The 23,939-nt window shown below is 43.9% G+C and overlaps 1 protein-coding gene across 2 annotated transcripts in view; it reads right to left on the bottom strand.

Annotated features, from left to right (window-relative positions):
- LOC147732847 (indolethylamine N-methyltransferase-like) overlaps positions 1-23,939 on the bottom strand; it is a 65,385-nt gene that overhangs the window by 17,499 nt on the left and 23,947 nt on the right. For both annotated transcript variants that reach the window (XR_015308494.1, XM_086957392.1), the window contains exon 2: positions 11,308-11,515. Coding sequence is in view for 1 of the 2 variants with exons in the window: in XM_086957392.1 (XP_086813518.1) it covers positions 11,308-11,515 (208 nt within the window). In the remaining variant the exon portion in view is untranslated. The remainder of the gene's footprint in view (positions 1-11,307; positions 11,516-23,939) is intronic.

The following is a 23,939-nucleotide window of genomic DNA, read 5'->3' as shown; positions in this document are numbered from 1 at the left end:
TAGTGGGCTAGTTGGACCCTAGGGACCCTCAGGATTCAAGGGGACTTAATTTCCCAACTTAAAACAGCCACAGGGGGCGTTTACACAGTGGGGAAGGGAGGTAACGGGGCCTGAGGTGATATGTGCAAACACGCCCTGTGGCACGTTTTAAGTTGGGAAATATTTCTCCTTCAATCCTGAGGGGCCCTGGGGGCAAACTGGCCCACCAGGGGCTTCCAGTAAGCGCCACTGCACTGTGTTGCAGAGAGGTGGTCCAGGCCGTGCCCCTTTTGACACCTCTTTGTAACGCAGCTCTGTGGTGCTTACTGGAGGTACCTAGTGGGCTAGTTGGACCCTAGGGACCCTCAGGATTCAAGGGGACTTATGCTCCTAACTTAAAACGGCCACAGGGCGTGTTTACACAGTGGGGGAGGGAGGTGACATGGCTTGAGGTGACGTGTGCAAACATGCACAGTGGCGCTTTTTAAGTTGGGGAAATAATTCCCCTTCAATCTTGTGGGCCCTTGGGAGCTAACTAGCCCACCAGGTGCTTCCACTAAGCACCACTGCTCTGCATTGCAGAGAGGTTTCCAGGCCTAGCTCCTTTTTACACCTCTTTGCAACACAGCTCTGTGGCGCTTACTGGAGGTACCTAGTGGGCTAGTTGGACCCTAGGGACCCTCAGGATTCAAGGGGACTTAATTTCCCAACTTAAAACAGCCACAGGGGGCGTTTACACAGTGGGGAAGGGAGGTAACGGGCCTGAGGTGATGTGTGCAAACACGCCCTGTGGCACGTTTTAAGTTGGGAAATATTTCTCCTTCAATCCTGAGGGGCCCTGGGGGCAAACTGGCCCACCAGGGGCTTCCAGTAAGCGCCACTGCACTGTGTTGCAGAGAGGTGGTCCAGGCCGTGCCCCTTTTTACACCTCTCTTCAATGCAGCTCTGTGGCACTTACTGGAGATACCTGGTGGGCTAGTTGGTCCCAAGGGACACACAGGATTCAAGGGGATTTCATCCCCGTAATTAAAATGACCACAGGGCGTGTTTGCACACATGTGACCTCAGGCCCCCCTCCCTTCACCAGTGTGCAAATGTGCCCTGTGGGGCATTTTAAGGGGCAGTTTTAATTCCCCTGCTCTATTATGTACTAGGGCCTTACAGAGGAGGTAATGCTAATCACAGGGGTACTCCAACGCACATTGTTTTCCTAGTGTATGTAGTTGTTTTCACTGTATTCTAAGTGTGTTTTAACATAGCACTGGCTCTAGGACTGTTTAGTCAAGCACCACAGAGCTGAGTTGCGGAGAGGTGTAAAAAGGGGCATGGCCTCTGAACTTCTCTCTGCAACACAGCTCCCTGGCGCATACTGGAGGTTCCTGGTGGGCTAGTTGACCCCCAGGGACCCCCAGTACTCAAGGGGAATTAGTTCCCCATCTTACAGCGCGGCAGGGGTCACTTTTGCAGAGTGTTGCAGGGAGTGTGCGGGGCCTCCGTCGAGATGCCGGTCTTTTTAATTATATTTTTTTTAAAGTGGTGCTGTGTAGCCTCGCTTCTTTTTATATTTAATTGGCCCTGGGGACCCCATCCCCCACAGCCTGACCCCTATTTTTTTTTTATTGAAGTGGGCCCCCTCATCAGGCCATTTATAGCCCTGGAGACCCTATCCCCTGAGGCTGGTCTTCCAGTTTTAAAAAAAAATGAGGGAGGGGGGCCACGTAGCCCCCCTCCCGGGCCACTAATGGCCCCGGGGACCCCATCCCCCGGGGCCAGCCCTATCCATTGGGTACCATGGCGGGGACCCCAATCCCCCACGGTCCCGCAGGCTCCCCACCTCAAGCCCTCTCATTGCAAACAGAAGTATCCCGGGGTGGGCACCCCGGGACACTGAAGGAGCTGGTCCTGGGGGGGGTGGTCCCCAGGGCCATCAGAGGCTCCATGAGGGGGGACGCGCAGCCCCCCTCATAACTAGTACACAGCCCGGGGGTGGTGGTCCCCGGGGCTCGGGCTCCTTAACAGACCCCTAAATTACAATATTAGTGCCCTGGGGAGGTGGCAGTCCCAGGGGCATGTGGGGGGGCTAAAATCCCCCCCAAAACTTGGGAGTGGTGGTCCCTGGGGCTTGGGGCCTTTGAGCCCCCCCACAGATTAAAAAAGAAGCCCCAGGATGGCGGTCCCTGAGGCTGCTGGAGGGCTGTGTGCCCCCCGGAAATATTTTGGAAAAGCCCAGGGGGGTGGCGGTCCCTGGGGCAGTGTGGGGGGAATTGGACCCCCCACACACATTTTTTTTTCCTGGCCCACCCGGGGGCTGTATTTAAATGAAGCGCTGGTCTTTAAGAATGTCTATATATTTAAAAAATCATTATATGATGATGTGTCTCAGTTTTATTTATCTATAACAATATCTAAATAATATCCTAACTATTTTATATACAATTTCTTCACTATTTAAAAATTTAATTTTTTTCCAAAAGAAATAGTAATAAAAAAACACAAATAAATTAGTTTAAAGTACAGCAACACTTGAAAGTGTAAGTTAATAAAATGCAACTTAAATCTTTATATATTATCTTCCTTATACATGTATACCCCATTTATATACTTATGTATCTATATGTTTGTTTGTTTACTCCTACTGTGTGAAACAACCTTTCTCTCTCTCCATTGCACTAGCCTATGGTTCATCCTATATATCCTTCAATATATTCTCTACTTCCAACTCTTTGACTCATCCCAAACCTCATTCTACTGCTATGATCCAAATAATAACCCTTTCTAGACTCTTCCCTCATCTATCGCTCCTTGGATCACACCAAACCTAATTTTACTATATTGATGTCCCAAACAACCCTGTCTAATTTCTTCTCTCATGTATCCCTCCTTTGACTCATCCCAAACCTCTTCTTACTACAATGATCTCCCTAATACATTTCTAGAGTCACTTCCCTGCTCCATCTCTGCTTTTACTCATCCCAAACCTCATCTTACTACTGTGATATCCCAATAAAAACTTTCTGGACTCTTTCCTCTGCTGTACCTCCATTATCCTTTGCCTTCAAACTAACAGACTCACATGTCCACCACTGAAATTAACCCATATTTCCCTATACTAATTCACAACTAATCCCTTTTGAGTTCCAGAGTTCCGTGCTACTTGCCGAAAAGCGCTTTGATGCCTCATCAGGGGTAGTAAGCACGATATAAATACTAGTACAATTAATATAGCTAGTAAACAAGGCTGGCATCAAGACACAACCTTGTATGACCCCGATATTTATGCAAAAGCTTTAAGTGATTTCACCTCTTGCACAGTACCTGATGAATGAAATATTATTGCTGTATGTTAGATCTGGGGCTCTCTAGTTGGCAATGGTATTCACCTTTGCCCAAATAGGCACCCTTACTTCTAATTCAGGATAAGGGGATTACACGCTATGATAACCCCTGCTCATCCCTTTGGTAGCTTGGCACGTGCAGACAGGCTTATCCCGGAAGCAGTGTGTTAGGCATTTGTGCATATACACAGTAATACAGTGAAAACACTACAGATGGACACAACAGAGGTTTTTATCAAAATAAGTATTCTTTATATAGACCTAAACATAAGACCACAAAAGACAAAAATCCACAATACTACACTTAAGATTACTTAAAAGATGATTAATGTCACTTAGATCAAGTTGCTGTTAAATGCGACAAAGTTCTCAACAAAGTACCTGGATGCATAACGCAAAGTGAACAAAAGGCGCGCAAAAGGGGAGATGCGTTGATTCCGTGATCCGGGGGAACGGTTGCGTCCGGCCTCAATGCTTGCGCAGAGTAGGGGACTCGTCGTGAGCCTTACCGGCAGAGGTGATGCGTAGATTCTCGGCTTGTGGGCCCGTTGCGGTGCGCAAAATGGCGCCTTGATGTGATGCTATGATTCAGTTGGGGGAACAGCCATGACAACGCGGGGATTACCCCGCAATGCCATTACAACATAGGGATTACAACGAAAGTCGTTACAACGACTTTCACTGGAGGGCGCTGTTGGATAGGGAATAGTTTAATTTTCTATCCAACACCTTCCCTACTGTCAACGTGGGCTGGAGTTGGAATAGAAAATTAAACTATTCCACTATCCAGCGCCCTCCAGCGAAAGTCGATGTAACGACTTTCGTTGTAATCCCCGCGTTGTAATGGCATGCGGGGTAAAAGCCTGCGTTGTAATGCCATACAACCATTCAGTTACAATGCGAGAAGATGGCAGCCTTGATGCGGCGATGCAATGATGATGCGATGACGCCCTGGCAGCTTTGCGACGACTCTGTACTTTGGAGCCGCGACAGGCCCTGTGTCTCACAATGGCGTCACGCTTCTCCGATGCGATGAACACACACTTCCAGGGAGATGCGGCGAAGGCTAGCTGCTCCGGCGTTGCAATTATTTCAGCTGCGGCAGCAACACGCTTCTTCTCGATGCGTCACACTTCCAGCTCCCAGCGGCACTCAAGTGTCTGGAGTCAGAATTCCCAGCAAGGAAATTTAAGAGGGAGCTGGAGGTAAAGTCTTTTGTCCCTGAGACTTCAGAAGGAGGCAAGCACAGTTCAAGCCCTTGGAGAATATTCTGTAGATGAAAGTCCTTACAAAGTTCCTTCTCCTTTCCCTTGGCAATGAAGCAGCCACTGCAGGCCAACCCAGCAAACAGCACACTGGCACAGGGGCAGTCCAAACTTCTGCAGCTTCCTTGGTTCTTCTCCTTGGCAGAAAGGTTTCTTGTTCCAGAAGTGATCTAATTTCTTGGGATCAGTGTCCCAATATTTATACCCCAAAATCCTTTGTTCTCTGAAGGCAGAGAGGCCTCTGCCTGGTCCAAACCAGTTCCTGAGCACTTTGTTTACACGACTCTCTTCTTCCTTTCACTATGCAGGGCAGAGACATCAGCCACCCCACAGGAGGTGGAGCCAGCACAGGGGAGGGACGATACAGCTCTGGAGCACTCTGTTGACATGATTCATTTTCTCATTTCACAGTGCAGAGCAGAGACATCAGACAAGCCACGGGGGGTGGAGCCAGGATTGTAGAGGGAAGGCCCAGCCCTATTTAGGTCCCAGGTGCACTCCTCCCTCCCATCTGGATGTATATCTCTCTATTCAGCACTGGGCTGTCCCAGCCTGTCTCCTGGAATCCCCCATCCCTGTCACTCACAAACTCAGACAAGGAATACACAACCCAGCAGAAGCAGGTTCAAATGGTTAGGCAAGCAAATACCTGCTTTCTAAAAGGGGTATTTGCGAAAACAGAATATTAAAATAACCTTTACTAAAAGATGTATTTTCTTATTCTGAGTTCAGGCATACTAAAATCAAATTTCTACCATGTTCCCTGAGTCAGTTAGGATTATAAGAATGTAATAATCTAACTGCCCATTCTGGCCCATGAGAACAGATAGCCTTCAATAGTGAAAAACGAAAATGGCTGTAATTCACTATTAGAACATGCTACACACTTCAGAGCATGTCCTACCTTATACTTACAATGCACCCTGCCCTTGTGCCTACCATAGGGGTGTCTAATTTGAAGCAAAGGGAAGACTTAGGGACTGGCAAGTGGGTGCACTTCGACAAGTCGACATGGCAGTGGTAGACTGCACATAGGCCTTGCAATGGCAGGCCTGAGATACATTTTACAGGCTGATTCTGATGGCACTGATTAGCAGTGGCACAGTGCCTAAAGCATATATCCAGCAAACACATATCAAAACAGAGGAGGCAATCCGTCAAAAATGGAAGGGAGACTCACACCAATGATGCCAGGTCTAACAATATATAACTGCTGGATAGCTGAACGCTAGTTTTACTGGGCAGTCCAGGTCTAGTTTGCTGGCCCGAGAAGCTAGCGACTAAGGGTATCAAAAGCAATTTTTAAATCAATGAAAGTCAGTTATAATTTTTACTTTTTGATACAGGTATACTACAAACCGAGGTTAAATAGCAGCATTGCTTGGTCAATTGCTCCTAGCCCCTTCTGGAAGCCTGCCTGTGATGCGTTGATGATCCCATTATAGCTTAGCCAATGATCTAGGCGAGTATACAGAAGCTTGGCATATATCTTTCTTCCTCCATCGAGAAAGTAGATTCGTCGATAATTAGATGGATCATCCCAAGGTCCTTTCTTTTGTAAAGGGAGAATTATTGCCAATACCCATGATGCCTGTACCCTGTCCTGGAACCATATCACGTTATAAAATGTGGTTAAAATAGGTACCCATGAAGAAATTTCTATACTTTACCTGACCTCTCGGATCCAGTCAGAACCTCAGGCCTGTTTTGATTCTGGCTAAGAATAGCTAGTTGAACTTCACTTTTGGGGAATTTCTTAATTATTGATTTGCTTTCTAATGTACTCAGTGGTATAACACTTCGGATCTCCTCTGTAAGACATTCTTTGTTCAGTCGTCCTTTATTCCCCAGTATTATTCACTCAGTCCTATGGTTTCTTTGACTTGGAAGACTGTATAATGATGAAAAATAATGTAACCAGGAGGCAGGTATAATAGTACTCCCCAGCTATCTTGGGATACACTCCCAGAAATGCCTGGTGTTTTTGCTTCTGAGATCTCCTTTGAGCCCCAGGCAGACCTTTACTTGTACTGGACTTTTTTATATTTAACAAGATGCTTGTACTTTTTCCTTAGCTTTTTTAATGGTTTTTCCCTTCAGTAGTATTGTGCCTTGTTTTTAGTGCCAATGAAAGTGCATATTTTTGCTTGCTGCCCTCCTGGCTAAACCATTCTATGTGCAAGGGCTTGCAATTACTGGGGTGCCTACTTCCTGGTTCTAGTTGCTGGCCACCTTGCCTCCTAGACAGGTTAATTAGAGTTTCAAATCTAAGAATGATTTTTGGGTTGTTTAAATTTCTTAACTCCTGGTAGCAATTGAGTACATTTTGCTCAAAGTTTAGGGCTCTGACTTGGCCCGATTTTGGCCTATTGTGCCAATACCATATAATAAATGTATTGTTGTTTGTTAATTGTAATGTGGTTTTCTCCAGCTCTGGGATGAGGGTAGTGATTGGATTTATCCTTGTTGGCACACTTAGGCATGCTATCAGCGGGTCATGATCACTCTCAATTCTCTGTTCAATTATGAGGTCATAGGCCAGCTGCCATGAGTCCAAATCGATTAAAATATTATGTATCAAGCTTGTGCACCCCATGATCCAAAGGTGGGGTAAACTGTTGAGTCCGAAGGCATGGATCCATTTAGAGGAGGATATTATTCATGAGCATGAGGGAGTTTAGAGAAGCTCCTCTCTTTGAGCGATGATTTAACAACATTTATTGATAGATTGGTCTACGATAGCATGATTATGTAATATGCCTAAAATTGCCATGGTGTCATCAGGTTTGGTATTAAAGTCTCCGCAAACCATAATGACATGCTGCGTTGCTCATGGATGATTGGAGCGTCAGGGTGCCAAAGCATTTTATTGGACAATGCAAATTTGCTTCACCAGATTATTCACTTGCTTAAAAAATCCTATTGCAAGCCTGGCAAAAAGTAAATATTCATTAGGGTTAGCTCCTAAAAATCTCCAGAATTGGAGAACCATACTCAAGCACAAAAAGAGAAAAGGGAAAGCTCAATCAATTCAAGTATTTCACATGGGAAAAATGCAAGGTTCTTTAAAAATGCCCTCACCCACTAGTAGTAGTGGCATGCTTCCTCATTGGGCGTGCTACAACATCCCTGCACAGACCAACGTTAGGGAGGAAGCAAAGGGAATAGGGGGACACACTACACACATATAGGGAGATCTACTCTGCAGAATGAAATGTAGATAAAACTACATCAGGGACTTTCAAATTCTCTTTAATATCGGACTTCCGGGATAGGATTAAAAATCAATAACGGTGATGAAGTGGGGGTATCAGTGCCCCTTCATCCCTACTATCTGCTTTCTTGTCAACATGTTTCAGCTGCTCTCCGTTGCCCAACTGGGTCGATTGGTGTTCCTCTGGCCCTTGAGCAGCACACATAGAAAGAGGATGTCTCTCAGAATTGCTTTTGGGAGGGAAGGTGTCCTTTCCTGCACATAAACTATCTTTCTGACAATGCAGTTAGCCTGGTGCAAGGGTACCTGCTTTGGCCCTATGCAGCACATTGTGCTCCAGAGTAGGGAAAATACAGTAATTCACTTTATTATGTTAAATAAAGCACATTCCTGCCCTTTCCCTTTCACACAGTAAAGCAAGGTGACTGCCTGCTCTGCACTGCATAATTGTTTAATACATATGCCCCTATAGCCTAGGTACCACAGGCAGCTCTTATGATCTAAAATTTGGGGACAGCCAACAAACACTGAAGGCAGGTAGATTTCTATCTGTGTGCTTGTTTATTACTCCAGTGTGAAACATCATTTTCCACCTAATTTTTTAACAACTGCCTCCTGAGATACCGCCTGGGTGCCACTGCCTTGGGTATATCTGCAGGCTCTCGAAGGCCACATATGGTTCACTGTGTGGTCAAAGCAGCAGGCTTTGACCTGACTGAAAGATTGCACAGTCAGGCCTAAGCTGTCAACTAGTTGAATAACTTGCTCTATCACCTCTTGCTTTCCTGTGATGGAGCATCCATTTGAAATAAACCTGAGGCAATGTCAAGTGTATCTCCACGATGAAGACAAGAGGAGGGAGCGTGGACTAGTAGACAACATCCCTTGGAAAAAAAAGTTTGTCTTTCTCACAATGAGTGACCCTTACAGATAACTAAACCCCTGGTTCTTCATTATGGTATCTACCAACCTTGAGGGCTCATAGGAACAGTACAGTTACCGGTACAAGCGGTTTTAAAAACACTGGCTATTTCCAATGGCGCTGCTGGGCTCGTCAGTCTGTAAGATTTAAGTTATGATTTCACTGGATCTGTGAGGAAAGTTAGCGAAAAGCGAGCTGCTGCTCACACTTACAATTCATGCCCTGCTGTGCTGAGTGCTATTTCTTAGCACAACTTGCATCCATGCATCCATTTTGGATTCGAGGAGGCATTTTTGTGCTGAGTAATAACTCGAAAAGCAAAATGACTCTTCTTGCGTAATTATAGCATAATCTCATGGAAATCGTAGGTAAGTTTGGGTGAGTACGCAACACAATATTGACCATTCAAGCATGGGGCGGTTTAAGGTAGTTTTGCTGGTGAATTCCATTATTGGGTTTTACTTTAACTGAAACTGATTAGACAATAGCATCTCAAGATCAGGAGGCTGAAATCTATGTGGGCCCTTTCATATTTTGATGGGTTGAACTTTAGCCAATATCGGCAGCTAATGATTGATTTTCAGGCCCATATTTACTAATATTTTGCATCATGATTGTGCCACTGTTTTGGTGCAGCCACGACGCATAAAGGATTTTGTAATTTACTAAGAAGTCAGGTAAGGCCTGATATGCGTGGCTTTGTAAAAAAAATAAAAAGTGGCAAAATGGAGAGGATTGCTTTGCCTTGCAATACTTTGCACCTGGTACGGGTTCCATAGGGGGAGCATAGGAATTCCTGTAAATCTACCCATGTATTTTGTGGCCAACCCAGATTTACCAAAGGTAGTAAACCTGGCTTTGCACTAAAATCGTGCACCTACCAGAGAGAGGCATAACAAGGAAAATATCTTCCCTACTCGTTGCTTCCTCTTTCCATGTGTGCTGCATTCTGACTCAGAGTCTTCTTGCTTGCAATCCCGGTTTTACTCCCAAACGTCTGTGTCACAAGGGCCCAGGGGGATTTCTTGTAATAGCAGGGCTTTTGCCCTGACATGAGCCCTGAGGCGAATGGTGACTTTTTGCCCTATTATTTGTTTGCTCCTATATTGATACCCCGGCTTGCACTTGTGTTAGTAGTAACCTCAGGGATCCATCACCTCATCCCTGATGCCTCTCCCCCAAAGTCTCCCATACCAGCCTGTTCTGGAAAAGTAATATTACTGTCTCTCTTAGTTTTACCCACTGTTATTGGATGTTTAAGACCAACTGCGGTACAGAGGTTGACACAGTTACAGTCTGGGAAGAGTCCTCGCAAGTCCAATAAATGAACAGAGTAAACAGAACATGACTTGGGAGAAACAGAAGAAATAGGTAACCGGCCAAAGCCATCATTTGACTCGAATCAATTCACATCAGATCACAACAAATCAAAACAAATCCGAGCAAAGCAAAGCAAATCCAATCAGATCAAAGCAAACCTGACCACTCGGTTCACAATAGCAATACAGCAATTGCTGAAAATATTGGAAGTAGAAAAATTGTGACAAATGCAATCGTTTCATAACAGTAGTAACAACGGACCAATCGGCACATATGTAGGAAAAGTCTGGTATCATAGTGGAAAAATATACTGTAGGAGGCGATCAGGACACCGCCATCTGCTGTGGAGCAACAGTCAAACCATAGAAATCTAAAAGACTCACATAAATGGTCGGGTCATTGGGGGGTTGAGAGGAGGAGTCGGTCCACGGGGGTCAGAAGCCTTCTCAGGATTTGTCTGTATCACCATATGCTCAGCTGTCAATCAATTTTGCCAAAATGTTCAGGGAGGTCAATTTATAGCATTTGTAGCTTACCCATGCTGGTGCAGTGCTAACAGGACAGCGGATGCCCCCCGCCCCTTAGCCCAACCCCCCACTCAATGGCTCGAATCACTCACACAATGCAACTCCGGTAAAGAGGAGTGGGCCTCTCGCTCTCCCCACCAGGCTGGAGGGGACTCTCTGGACAGGCTGTTGGGGAGGAGGCTTAGCAGTTGCCTCGTGCGGCCCGCACCTTTGGGGCGGGAGGTCCATGTCAGCCTCTCTCTCGTTGGATTCAGCTTTTCGCAAATTACCATGAGGTAAAACCACGCCCTCCTGTCCTTCCCCCTAAGTGCGAAGTCGCTATTTTTTAAAGTTTCATGCATTGTATTTAATAAATTGCAAAATGCGATTCCTTAAATGCAATCGCAATTTGAGAATTTGCAAATATTTGCGAATTCTCAAATTGCGAGGGCCTTCACCCTTCACGCAAACGGCCGAGTTTTGCAAATTGCACCATTTGCGATTGCAAAAAGCATTGATGTATGTGCCCCTAAGCACTCTCTGTTGTGACCTACTCAAATGTATTCCCAACAATGCCGGTCAGCCTGTGCGATCTTAAATGAATCTCGAAAGTAACACCCATCTCTCACTCCAAAAAGGAGATAGCTGCTGGCATGTAAAGGGGTATATAAATGGGCGACACCTCTGCTGAGAAAGAAAGACTCTGCAGCTGCGAGGAAAAAAGTCTCATCAAGTGCTGTGCAGTGAAGTGATTCATGACACATACCTGTCACCTTCCAGTTCACAAACCATTTTCACTACTGGACTCCAGGCAAAGGCGCCAGGTTCATTCTTCAACCATTTCTCAAACTCCCTGCGATTCATGTCATTGAAGTCTGATGCAATGATCGTTTTGAAAGATTCACAGGCAGACAGGAGATGGTAGATGGAAGGGCCGGTGCCAAAATCAATCAGTGTGTCTCCTTGAACGGCACCTGGTCAGAAATATAATATAGGGTCAGTCGTCTGTATTCCTACTACCATGGCACGCTTTTTTAAATACTTGGGTTTATTATATAAATGAAGATTGCGAGCAGTTTTAATGGGGAAATGACACGTAATGGCAAAGGATCCTAAAGATAACCTTTGTTTTTAAAGAAAAACAATAACCAATTAAAGGCACAACAATGCACTTCTGTTGGAAGTCTACTTGGCAGATTAAGAAGAGAGACAGGTAAAGAGACACAAAGGGAGAGAGAGAGAGAGAGAGAGAGAGAGAGAGAGCGAGAGAGAGAGAGAGAGAGGGAGGGGAACTGCCCGAACATGTATAAGCTGTGACTGAGTTTCCACATCACCTGATGAGGTAGACTGTATCCTCTCACTTACATCTGGTAGCCGATTTGGAGGATATGTAAGGGATGTGTGGAATAACAATATTTCAAACAACAATGCAATTAAGTGATGAAGAACTGAAAGATTCAAACCAAGTTTTTAAATACAGTATTCATATATTAAATGCCACTAAAATGGAAAATTATAAATTCCCCATCAGAAATTTTTGGCAAAAGCCATAACGGTACAAAAATGGTACTCTTAGTGAAGATATGATGAGAAAGGGTTGAGCCTTTAAATAGACAAATATTTTTCAATCCACTGATTATTCACATTTTCGCACTTTACGAGAAAGTTATTTGCTGCCCCGAGTGAGGCCCTTACTACATATGGAGTACAGAAAATTACATATGAAAATTATACCATGACGGCAGCTGCCTGTTCAACAGTTTTCAGTCCACAACAAATAACAACAAAAAACAAGAGTGTACTTCACAGGTCTCAGGCCCAGTAAAGGTGAAAAACAAGACTTTATATTAGCAAAAAAACTGAGGCTACACCATGACAGGTACATTCTTTGATTTGTCCTCGGATAGAAAGTCGTCCACTGTAAAGTAGAAGGTCTTGACTCTTAGGCCCTCTCTAAGACAGGCTCTGATGTAAGGTATAAAGATGGTCTGACACGCAGATAGCTGGCAGGTAAGTTGTTTATTACAGCACAGAAGTAAACAGGACCGTCGCCCATCTGGCCAAGCTCTAACTGCCACAATATAGAACATGCAGGAGCATCACAGGGAGAATCTACAGGCAATCTAGAAGGTTGACAGGAAAGGAAAGCTAAGAAAGATAAAGCAATATACAACAGGCTCCCATCATCATCTTCTCCCAGTGTTTCACTGAAAGCCAGTTGAGAAACGTTCCTACTTCGAGGTTTGTTACATTTGGCGTCCCTTGTCTATTTCATTTACTCTTTTTACTACAGCATAGTAAGGCCTTTTTCTCTTCTGGTGCACCCAGAGTCTTTAAAGGTCTTTGATATGGCATGGCACTAGCTCAAAGAAACAATGGGAATGTTCACAGAGAAGATTTGTGTGTGTCAGTAGCATCTCAAACATGTGGTTCTTCTCATAGCACGGCATGGTGTGTGAAGTCCATTTAAGAGCAGATTACAGAAACCAGGATGTGATATATACAGGAGCAGACCACAGACACTACAAGTGACAGAGCTATCTCATTTACATTCAGTAAACATGACCTGTCTAAGAATGCCAGTTAACCTAAATTTAAGACTTTAGGGAGTCCCCTAAATAATGGTTTAAACCACCTAATGGTTCAAGGGGGCAAACATGTGTCCCCTTAGGGCCTGCTTCACAAATGCATTGTTATAACCTATGTATATATCTCCTGTTCTCATTCACCCATTTCCTCTCTAGCTTCAGTGGTTTCTCCCATAGAACCTTGAGAGAGAGGCTACTTAGAATGTTGGGTTTGAGGCGTTTGACAGAGCTGCCCTGGCAAGCTGAAGATATTAATTGCTTACTACTTAAATTAAGCTTTTGGACCTACTTTCTGCGTCTTCATTACTTAATTTGGCGATGATCGTGGGATGTTGTGAAAGGGACAGCGCAACATCTTCACTGTGTTGTCATTTTCCTTGCCAGAGGCATACATTTAAAGGTTAGCTCGTGTTGGAGTCTGTTTCTATGGACACATAAGAAGATCTTTCGCCATCCTTGGTTGGAGTGCATACAAGGCATTTTAGTGATTTCCATTGTTTCCCAGAGCGAGCGTGAAATCAAGGGCTAGCACACCTTTAGTCATGCCTCTGGAAGGTTTATGGCTTGCTGTTTGGACTACCTGTGTCCGTGTGTCCTCTCAGGACTTAGTTCCACAGAAACTGTCACTGAATAGAATCAATTTTTGCAAACTTCCTAGGACAAGTTTGGTGTTCTGGAGTTAATCCCTTCTGGAGGGAGTCCTGTGCTCATGGCGGTCTATTGTGGCTCCACGCTGGAAGACTGAACAGTTTTCTGATCTCATTTGCACATCGTGCTTGCACTTTGAGGCTTTACGGCCAGGGACTGCTGGAGGACCCCCCCTCTTCCGTTAACTAACATTATTAACCAGGACATGAGAGCGATTTCTTTGGAGGAGGGGGGTCTTACTACCCCCCGGCCGTCATTAATAAAACATACAAAATAATAAAAAATTGAAATAAACAATATTTACACAATTACGCAGAAAACGTTCCATGACATTCAATTACAATTGATATATACATATATCAGACGGCTAACCTTAACATACTTCTTGTACAAGGTATTTCCTATCCGAATCTAACATAGCAATCAAATTATACAATATTTCTTTTCTGCGTATCCTATTTGGGCCTACGGCAAGGTCACTAACTGGTGTCAGAACCTTATCACTAAAACCACGCCCTCCTGTCAGAATGCCCATGCGCAGAGGGCCCATTTACCGTGAGGGTACTTCTCCCCCCCGGTTACCCCCGTACGCCCTATTAACTCCATTAAAGGGGGCCCTTGCATCTCTGCTCCGTTTACTGGCGTCATTGTGCACGTGCGGGGTGGCCACGCAGCCTAGAGAAAGCATGACTCTCCCCTCCCCCGCACCCATGTAGCCAACAGGCTGTAACTACTCCTGGAGTTCTAGGAGAGACCAATTGTCCCTCCCTTTGGGCGACCCCATTCAAGAATGGCACTGCCCCCTAAGGACCTTAAATTAACTGTTCACCAATCATGACCTTACCGCCTGACCAAGGAATAGCAATAAATATGACGATTGATGACCTGTAAACGGAATAAAGTTCAAAGGAACAAGAACGTACAAGTCAGACACTTTTGTCATCTATAAACCTCTGTATACAAAACTTTGAAAACCTTCATAACACACAATACCAATCATCTGCTTCAGGGGATGGTTGGTGGGGAAAAAGAATTACAGCCTCCTAGAAGCTGAAGGGGCAGGCCGTGGTGCGTGGAGTCAGAGAGACAGACTGCAGCGCTCCACGGCCTTTTAACCCCTCCTCGGTCAGGCCGGATCTAACCGGCCTGACCTTTGTTCCATAGTGACCTGGAAGTGATTCAATCACTTCCAGGTCACTCCGGGAGCCGGGGCCAATCTACTTTGAGGCCCGCCCGCCACGTCATGGTGACGTGATGGGGGGCGCACCCCAACAGCTAGAGCGGGTAGCAGGTAGCGGGTGGGGGCCGGTGCGCCCCACAATAACTGCGGTGGGCCGATGTCAGCCCCACCTTTCCCTTCTTTCTGTTCCGCGCTAACCAGCTACAGGATTGAGAAACTTCGCTCCAGATCTTATCGGCAGATCCGACTGTCACCCTGAGGCAGTGTGCCCCAAGCCCTGCTGAGAGGAAGAATCTCTGCCCATCGGTGTATGCCTGTTCTTTCGTTGTGGTGTTGAGGTGGTGGTGTGAGTTCCACAGGCAGTGTGCGCCGAGCCACACTAAGAGCAAGGATCTCCGCCCACTTATTTTTTTGTCATCATGTTGAGGAGGCCACTTCAGGGATTTCTCTTTGACAGAGAGCAGCAAGGAAGAACATAGAGGTCGAAAGAGGACTGTTCCTTCACCATTAAAGGAAATGTTTATGCGTTAGTATTTCTGTGAAGAAACAACAGTTTTGTTTTTTTTAAATGTTTTTTGTTCATTCCTTCTAGGTCTTGATCTTAGTCAACTGTCATCAAATCCATTTTCATCTTTTGTTATTACCGTTGCATATTGATGTATTTAAATTTCATGTACCAGCCCCCACCATTTTTGAAAGAGGTAGGAGAACCAGACACACCCAAGCGAAGATGTCTAGGAATATTTAAATCATATCTTATAGCAATAGCAGGGGGCAAATTGTCTTCTGTAAGGAAACACCACATTCTTTTACATAACGTTTGACGAAGCTGCCCTGGCAAGCTGAAGATGTTAATTACATACTACTTAAATAAAGCTTTTGGGCTTACTTTCTGCGTCTTGATTACTTCAGGTATACTTACACTTTTGTTTATGATTTTTTGCTATTCACAAAGGGATTTCCGAGTAGTATCTTAACAAGTGCAGAGTCTCCCCACATAAAAAGATAGAACAGCCCTGTCTTTTTAAGTGCAGAGAGCGGAGACTAGGCACTTGCAAAGATACTATCCTTAAATCCCATTGTGAATTGTAAACAATCCTAAACTTTCACAAAAGTGTAAGTTTACCTTTGTGATTCAGGCCTGAGTCTTATTTTTAAACGGACAAACCATGACTGTGGTTTTTCTGAAAATAAACATGAATGTTCACTTATATCATCACAGTGGATATTAGAAAATAAAAAATGAAAACACCTTCTCAAGAGCACAGCAATATGAATGCTTCCATTACAACAATCAGTAATGATTGAGAAAAAGAAAACAAAACTGTGTTTAACCATCACATGTAGAGGCAAATAGCTCACAGGCAATGGCCTTATTAATTACTGCTAATGGACATGATGGTAAACTGGTACCTTCACTAAAGGAGTTACTATATTCAGCTGTTTATACGCAGATCTATGGGTCACAACCCTAACTTATCACAGATATTTCCTTGCTCATGATTGGATGCCCTTGTTGTCTGCAATGTATTTGATGGCTTTTCTCCCTATTTTTGCATCTGTCCCACACAGAAACATTTTGGTTTCACTGTGTTCTGTTTGGGTGATCTGTATCCTTCTACTGCATCCTTCATAGGACTAGTTTTCCTAATTTCTATAGAGTATTCCACGGAAGTACATGTTTCCTTTCTGTCACCCTCTTTCTGTTTTTGCTAATCCACAAGTGATCTCTTTTGCTCCCCCTTTACCCTCCTTGTCTTTTACCCTGCTCCACAATGTTCCCCTCCCTGTGTTTTATATTTTTATTTACCTAATGTTCCTTGCTGTCTCCCAATTTTTTCCTCCCCCTCCACAAGCTCTCCTTTGATTTTGCTCCCCCTCCCATTTTCTCAGTGCTTTCCTCTATGTTACCCTTTCAGTTACACTTGTTAATTATTTATGTATTTTTTATATTAACTTATTTTATCGGGCCTGACAGAGCAAAGTGCGGCCAGACTGCTCCCCCTATTTTTTGTGCTTCACATGCAACTCCTACTCATGTACCATATATTTCAGTAAACTGTTCTAAGATGGCTGTCTCTCATATTAGAACAGTAAATTAAAAATGGCCGACATGGCTCATGGTGCACGAGAATGACCTCATTGCGAAGAACTTGTGTGCATGTGTCGCAGTGCATGTTGGCTATACCCATTGCAATGTTGCCATCCATTCATGGGATGCGTCTTCACACATGAGGTCAGCAGTGCTTGGCAAAAAAGCATTGGCAAAGCCAAAAGTTAGGCCGTTTGGAACCAAAACCTATTAGTTTTGGCAATGGTTGTTAATTTGTTCACAATACCAGCACCTTAATCAGTTTACCTTATCAGTAGACTTACTCTTGTGCTCTCTGCAAGGGGACTTATTGAAAGATTGATTTTATGGAGCAATGTATAGTCAGCACTCACTGAGTTCCCATTTAATGCATAAATCTGCTATGCTGGCAAAATATTGTCTTTCAAACTGAAAAGAAGTTTTAGCTGGAGCCCAGGACTTCATTCAAAACAAAACAAAAAAATAAGTATATTTGCTGTTCAGCTTTTACTTCTTATTTGGTATGTTTTTGCTTAGTAGTATCTGCTATCTGCTTCCCAATTCTTGAGGGACATGTTTTATTAAAAGGCACTTCTTCATAAGTGCAAGAGTTTTATGGACATTGTAAGATGTTACTGTAATAGCCCACTGTACAAAGCTATGGCATTCACTGAAAGCACTTTACCAACATTTCCCAATGGAGACTCAGGCCGAAGTGCTATAATGGTATTAAAACTTTGCACCCACTGAGGTTCATGGCACACTTTGGGGGTGAATGTAGGAGGAAGTTTATGCCCTACTATTTGTAGAGAGGGGAAGGCTGTCCATCTTATCTCAAAGAAGGAGTGGAACTCATGCTCCTTGACCAGAACTCTCTGTTCTTTTTTATAGTCTCAATGCACGCACTTTTGAACATACTTATATATTAACCACACAGGTGTTTTTCAACCTCCTTGTGGCAGCGTTTTTTTTTTTTATCTCAGAAACTAGCCTAGCATGGGGTCAGTCTTTGGAGCTATTCAGCGTGGAGAGAACTACTCATCCATTCCACCGTCATCGCCAAACCAGGTATCAATGTTAACAACTAGTTGAGAAAAGCACTCTTATGCCTTGACTAAAGAAACTAGAAGACACACATATGATAGACGGAATGCGTACAAATCAAACATTCACCCCTAGTCAAGAGATCTGGGTTAAATCCATTGGTATTTTGCTCTGAATGCCACCCCAGTTTAGACCCAGTCAGATGCAAATAAGTCTTGACTCTGCTCCTCATGGAAACAATCCAGCCCGAAGTGCCAAACCAGGTCCTTCCTGGACAAGAAACAAGCATCCTGGGACCGGTTTCGGGGTATCACGCCTCATCAGCCAGGCTAGCTTGAATCTAGGTGCACAGGGTTAGTCAGCCAGGCCAGCTTGAATTCAATGGCTAAGGGTATGCATAAACGTGGCTCTCTTGCTGGCTGTACCACTGGATTGAAACCAGCACTGATGGAGTAAGAGGGTGCTCCACCAAGGTAAACTGCAGATATTTAACTTTTCCTTGATGGCCAATTACCAAAGGGCTCACTGGTCAAAGTGGCATTTTACCCAACCTTCTCAGGAAACGGCAACCATTGCCTGTTTTTCATACGCAGGACTGCCACACCACGCATGTCAGATACCCTACAAATGCATACCATGTGAATGCATTCACAATATGCCTTAATTTATATTTCCTTGCATAGCACATAGCTGCATTTGTTTATTATTAAATATTGTGAAAATTACTAAATGTTGATTCATGCATGCATGTTTGCATCACTATATTACCATTGTACAAAAGCAGCAAAGCGCTGTTGGAAATGGTGGTAAGTACACTATATAAAATCTTATCACGTAAATGTAGAGTAAGAGGCGCATGAGTAGCTCAGTAGACGGCCAGCCATGTGCCAGTGGGTTTGGAGGTAGACACCCCCACCTGTCCATTTAGGTTAGCTACCTCCAATTTATTTATTTATTTATTTAAGAAGCTTATAAAGCGCGCGGCTACCCCCGCCGGGGGTGTCCCGGCGCTGAGAGTACAAGTTAATCACGGGAGGAGGCTAAACCAGGTTCAAAACCATCCTAACCTGAAGCTACAGAGGGCCACAGGCTCGCCTATTCAGAGTATGGTGAACAGCCAGGTTTTTAGTTTGCGTCGGAAGACTTGCTCTGACTCAATGAACCTAAGGTCCAGAGGAAGGCTATTCCAGTACTTGGCCGCCGTCACACCGAACGTTCTGCCACCACTCCTGGTGAGCCTAAATCTGGGAACCACCAATAGACGGAGGCTGTTAGATCTCAGATGTCTTTCTGATATAGATAATTTGAGTCTTTTACTCAGGTAAGCCGGGCCAATTCCATGAATAGCCCGAAAGGCAAGGATTAAGATTTTGAATTGGATGCATCGGGCGATGGGAAGCCAGTGTAGGTCGTTCCGGTATGCTGTGACCGAGTTGCGGGTAGGGATGTTTCCAATAAGTCTAGCTGCCGCATTCTGAACAATTTGCAATCAGTCAATGAGATAGAGGGGGTCACCGGCGTATAAGCTGTTGGCATAGTCCAGATGTGCCGATGTCTGGGGGAGATAGGGAAAGATCTTCCTAATCATGCGCAGCTTACCAAAGCAGGCCGCGGTAACTCTGTTGACCTGAGCTTTACAGGACATGGCGTTGTCGAAAAGGAAGCCGAGATTGCGGGCTGACTGTACTGGATTGGGAGGGGGGTTCAAGACAGTAGGCCACCACAAGGTGGCGTGGGGCTGATTTCTGGCTAAAAAAGAGCACCTCCATACTTCTATTACCCCATCAAGCTGACCTGCCTGACCAACATAAGCTACCACTCAGTACCTATATATATATATATATATTCACTGAAAAAAACATAGGTTATAGACCATATATAGTTAGGGATTAGCATTTTCAAAACCTTATTTTACTCGCACAAAACCATTGAAATTCCCATATATAGTTAGTTGCACTAACTATATATCGCGCACCCGCAATCCACTGCTGATGATGTCACATATTACATCATTCATGACATGGTCAGTGACATCACTGATGACATCACTGATGACATCTCAAATGACATCACTGATGACATCACTGATGACAACACCCAGTGACTGTATGTTTCTGTAAAGTTAAAATATGTCTTACATATTGAAGAATGAGTGGATGTATAAGTGTCTGGATGAAGGATTTAGTAGGTGCATGACTGACTGTATGAGAAAATGATTAAATGTGTCTCACTGAGTGCATGGGTTAGTGACTAAACTGTCTTAATTTGTGCATCATTATATATGTTGTTCTGTAAACTGCTGCATGTTTAAATCAGTAGCTATATGAGTAACTATATGGGTTATTGAATGGTTGCCCAAGTATTTGTATGGGAGACTGAGTGTGTGTGTGGGTGGCTGGGAGGTGTATGACTCTGTGCATAGATGTGTGAGCAGTTGATTCACTAGGTGTATGGGTTCAAAAGTGCATGTGGAAACAGCTGTATGAGCGGTTGACTGTGTGCATGAGTGTATTGGTGAGTGAATGGATATCTCAGTGCTACATGTCAAAGTAAGTACATATGTAAAACACAGTCCATGTGAGAGTTGACATATATAAATGACTGTGCATAAGAGCCAGTGAATGTGTGAGTGGCTGTATGGATCATTGTGAACTTGTATCAGGGATTGTATAAGAGAGTAAATATGTGTTAGTATATGTTTGAATAAGTAAGGTGTGTATAACTGTATAGTTGAGGAAATGGAGGTGTGATTGATTTTTTGCATGACTGACTAGGTGTGTGAGTAACTCCATGGATAAGTGACAGTCTGTGAGTGTCTGTTTATACTGATTGTATCTAAGGTTATATTAGAGTCTGAAGATGTTCATTGTATTATCACATAAATGATATCATCAGTGATGTGATCAGTAATGTCAAATGAGATGTCATCAGTGATGTCATCAGTGATATCATTTGAGATGTCATCAGTGATGACATGTCATTTGAGATGTCATCAGTGATGTCATCAGTGATGTCATTTGAGATGTCATCAGTGATGTCACCAGTGATGTCACTGACCATGTCATGAATGATGTAATATGTGACATCATCAGCAGTGGATTGCGGGTGCGCGATATATAGTTAAGGCAACTAACTATATATGGGAATTTCAATGGTTTTGTGCGAGTAAAATAAGGTTTTGAAAATGCTAATCCCTAACTATATATGGTCTATAACCTATGGCTTTTTCAGTGAATTTTCAAGGTTTTGTAAATGCAAATTCCTAACTATATATGGTCTATAACCTATGGTTTTTTCAGTGAATTTCATTGGTTTTTTAAAAGCTAATATCTATAGCTGTAAAATATATTCTTTATTACGTGACGTATCACGTAGCCACGTGAGACGCCTTATGACGCGTCGCATAACCGTGACGTATCGGCTCTGCAGCGCAAACAAAACCCGTAACGTAAGCGCGCCGGAGCACGCTTACAGATATATATATATTTTTTTAACCTTAATTAGACAAAATCCACACGTGCACATATCTTGAGGCCTTGCAAAGGCACATCAAACAAACAGTCCCTACAATTTTGCAAAGTTTGGTGGAAATCTATTCCTTTAAATGTTATTTTACTGTTTCTCTTGGTTTTCCCCTTGTTACGCTTACCGGAACGCTACCCGGTACGCAAACCGGACGCTCCAAAAACACAAGATGTCGGACTCCCGTTACGCTGCCTGGTTGGCGTACCGGGAAGCGCCTCTACCGCGAAAAATCGCAATTGTTTTTTTTTCTTTTGCCCCGCGGGGAACTTTAATAGCCCCCTCATCAATCCTAGGGGGTCAAGAGGGGTCTACCTTACCCCTTTCCTTTATTTACACCTTTTTTTTCCACCTCTTGTCTCTCGATCCTACCGAGAGACAAGATGGCGGCCGCTCCGGATTGTTTACAATGTTGACAGCCAATCAGCTTCTCCTCGGACTCCCGTTACGCTGCCGGTTAGCTGCCCAGTTAGCTGCCCGGTTTGCGTACCGGGACGCGCCTCTACGGCGAAATATCGAAATTTTTTTTGTTTTTTATTTTTTGCCCCGCGGGGCACTTTAATATCCTCCTCATCAATCCTAGGGGGTCAGGAGGGGTCTACCTTGCCCCCTTTCCTTCATTTCCCCCTTCGTTTTTCACCACCTCTTGTCTCTCTATCCTACAGAGAGACAAAATGGCAGCCGCTCCGGACTGTTTACAATGTTGACAGCCAATCAGCTTCTCCTCAGACTCCCGTTACGCTGCCGGTTAGCTGCCCGGTTCGCGTACCGGGATGCGTCTCTACGGCGAAAAATCGCAATTTTTTTTTTTTTTTTGCCCCGCGGGGCACTTTAATATCCCTCTCATCAATCCTAGGGGGTCAGAAGGGGTTACCTTGCCCCCTTTCCTTCATTTCCCCCTTCATTTTGGCCTCCTCTTGTATCTCGATCCTACCGAGAGACAAGATGGCGGCCGCTCCGGACTGTTTAGAATGTTGACAGACACCGGAGAGCCAATCAGCTTCGCTTCGCAAAGTTCCGTTACGCGAAAAGTACGCGAACCGGAGCGCTACCCGGGACGCTGTCACAGATATATCTGTTTTTTAAAACGTTAATTTCTCAAAATCCACTGGAGCACATATATTGAGACCCAGCAAAGGCACATCGGGCTACAATTTTGCTAAGTTTCGTGCAAATCCATTCAGCCGTTCGAGCTAAAAGTGAGGCCAAACGCCCTATGGAAAACTCAATGTTAAAAATGCGTTTTGGGACCCCCTTTTTTCTCGGCCCCCCTTGACGAAACCCCCCCAAATTTTTAGGGGCTGCTCAGAAACAAAATGTGCCATTTTCCTGAAGATTTCAGCCGATTCCGTCCACAAACGCCAAAGTTATTAGACATAGAATTTTCAAAAGTCCCATAGAGAAAAAATCCTAACTATATATACCTACTGGCGACCGCCAGTAGGTAATATATATATATATATATATATATATATTACAAAACCAAAGTTTCCCCTGCGCGGTTGCAGCTCATCTTAGCTCGCGCCAGGAACACAATGCCAGGACCAATTTCTGCGGTGCTCAAATTTTCTTTATTCGCTTGCCGGCTTCCACATAACGTTTCGGCACTCAGGTGCCTTGCTCACATGACAGCGAACTACGGTGAGAGTGATTGATTTAAAGTGCAAATGCAAAATTCTGATTGGGCTCCTATGTAGAGCTAGAAGACAGACTCAATTTATATCTTTGTCAAATACAATGCGATCATAGTCCTTTAGGTAAAATACACATTAATACTCAGTAAAATACATAAATTATACAAAAAGGAATATCGCATATCACATTTGATAAAAGTCTTAATGGTAACAATTATCCTATAAAATGGTTGCTTAATAACTGTAACATACATTAGTCACACATCAGTTCAATGACCATAATATAGAACGATCGAACCATATTCTAAAAAAAATCTGTCATAAATGAGTTCATATTTCCATGTCTGTTCAAACAGAAATATCATAATGCCCCGCTGATATAGAGCCCACATCTTATAATGTTAGTGAAATAAGTGCTATTTCGTGTTAAAAAAAAGTGCAGTGTGCATCAAATTCACATGATAAACACAAACAACCTTCAAAGTACCCTGTACACCTCACTGACTGAGCCCAGTCAACGGGTTAGAGTGGATAACCATCACACATTCCTTAGTAAAATACATGTTAATTATTTAAAGAAATTCAATTATCCAATATGGCATAGATCCAATATTGTGTTAAGTAGCAATAACTCAACATTTTGTTTCAATTGACATCATCCATAGATCAAACACATGATATTCAACAGTCCCAATGTCGCTTAAATCCAGA

Source organism: Lissotriton vulgaris, chromosome 2_1 (assembly GCF_964263255.1).
Source record: "Lissotriton vulgaris chromosome 2_1, aLisVul1.2, whole genome shotgun sequence".
NCBI classification, from domain to species: Eukaryota; Metazoa; Chordata; class Amphibia; order Caudata; family Salamandridae; genus Lissotriton; species Lissotriton vulgaris.
This window is presented reverse-complemented; position numbering and strand designations above follow the sequence as displayed.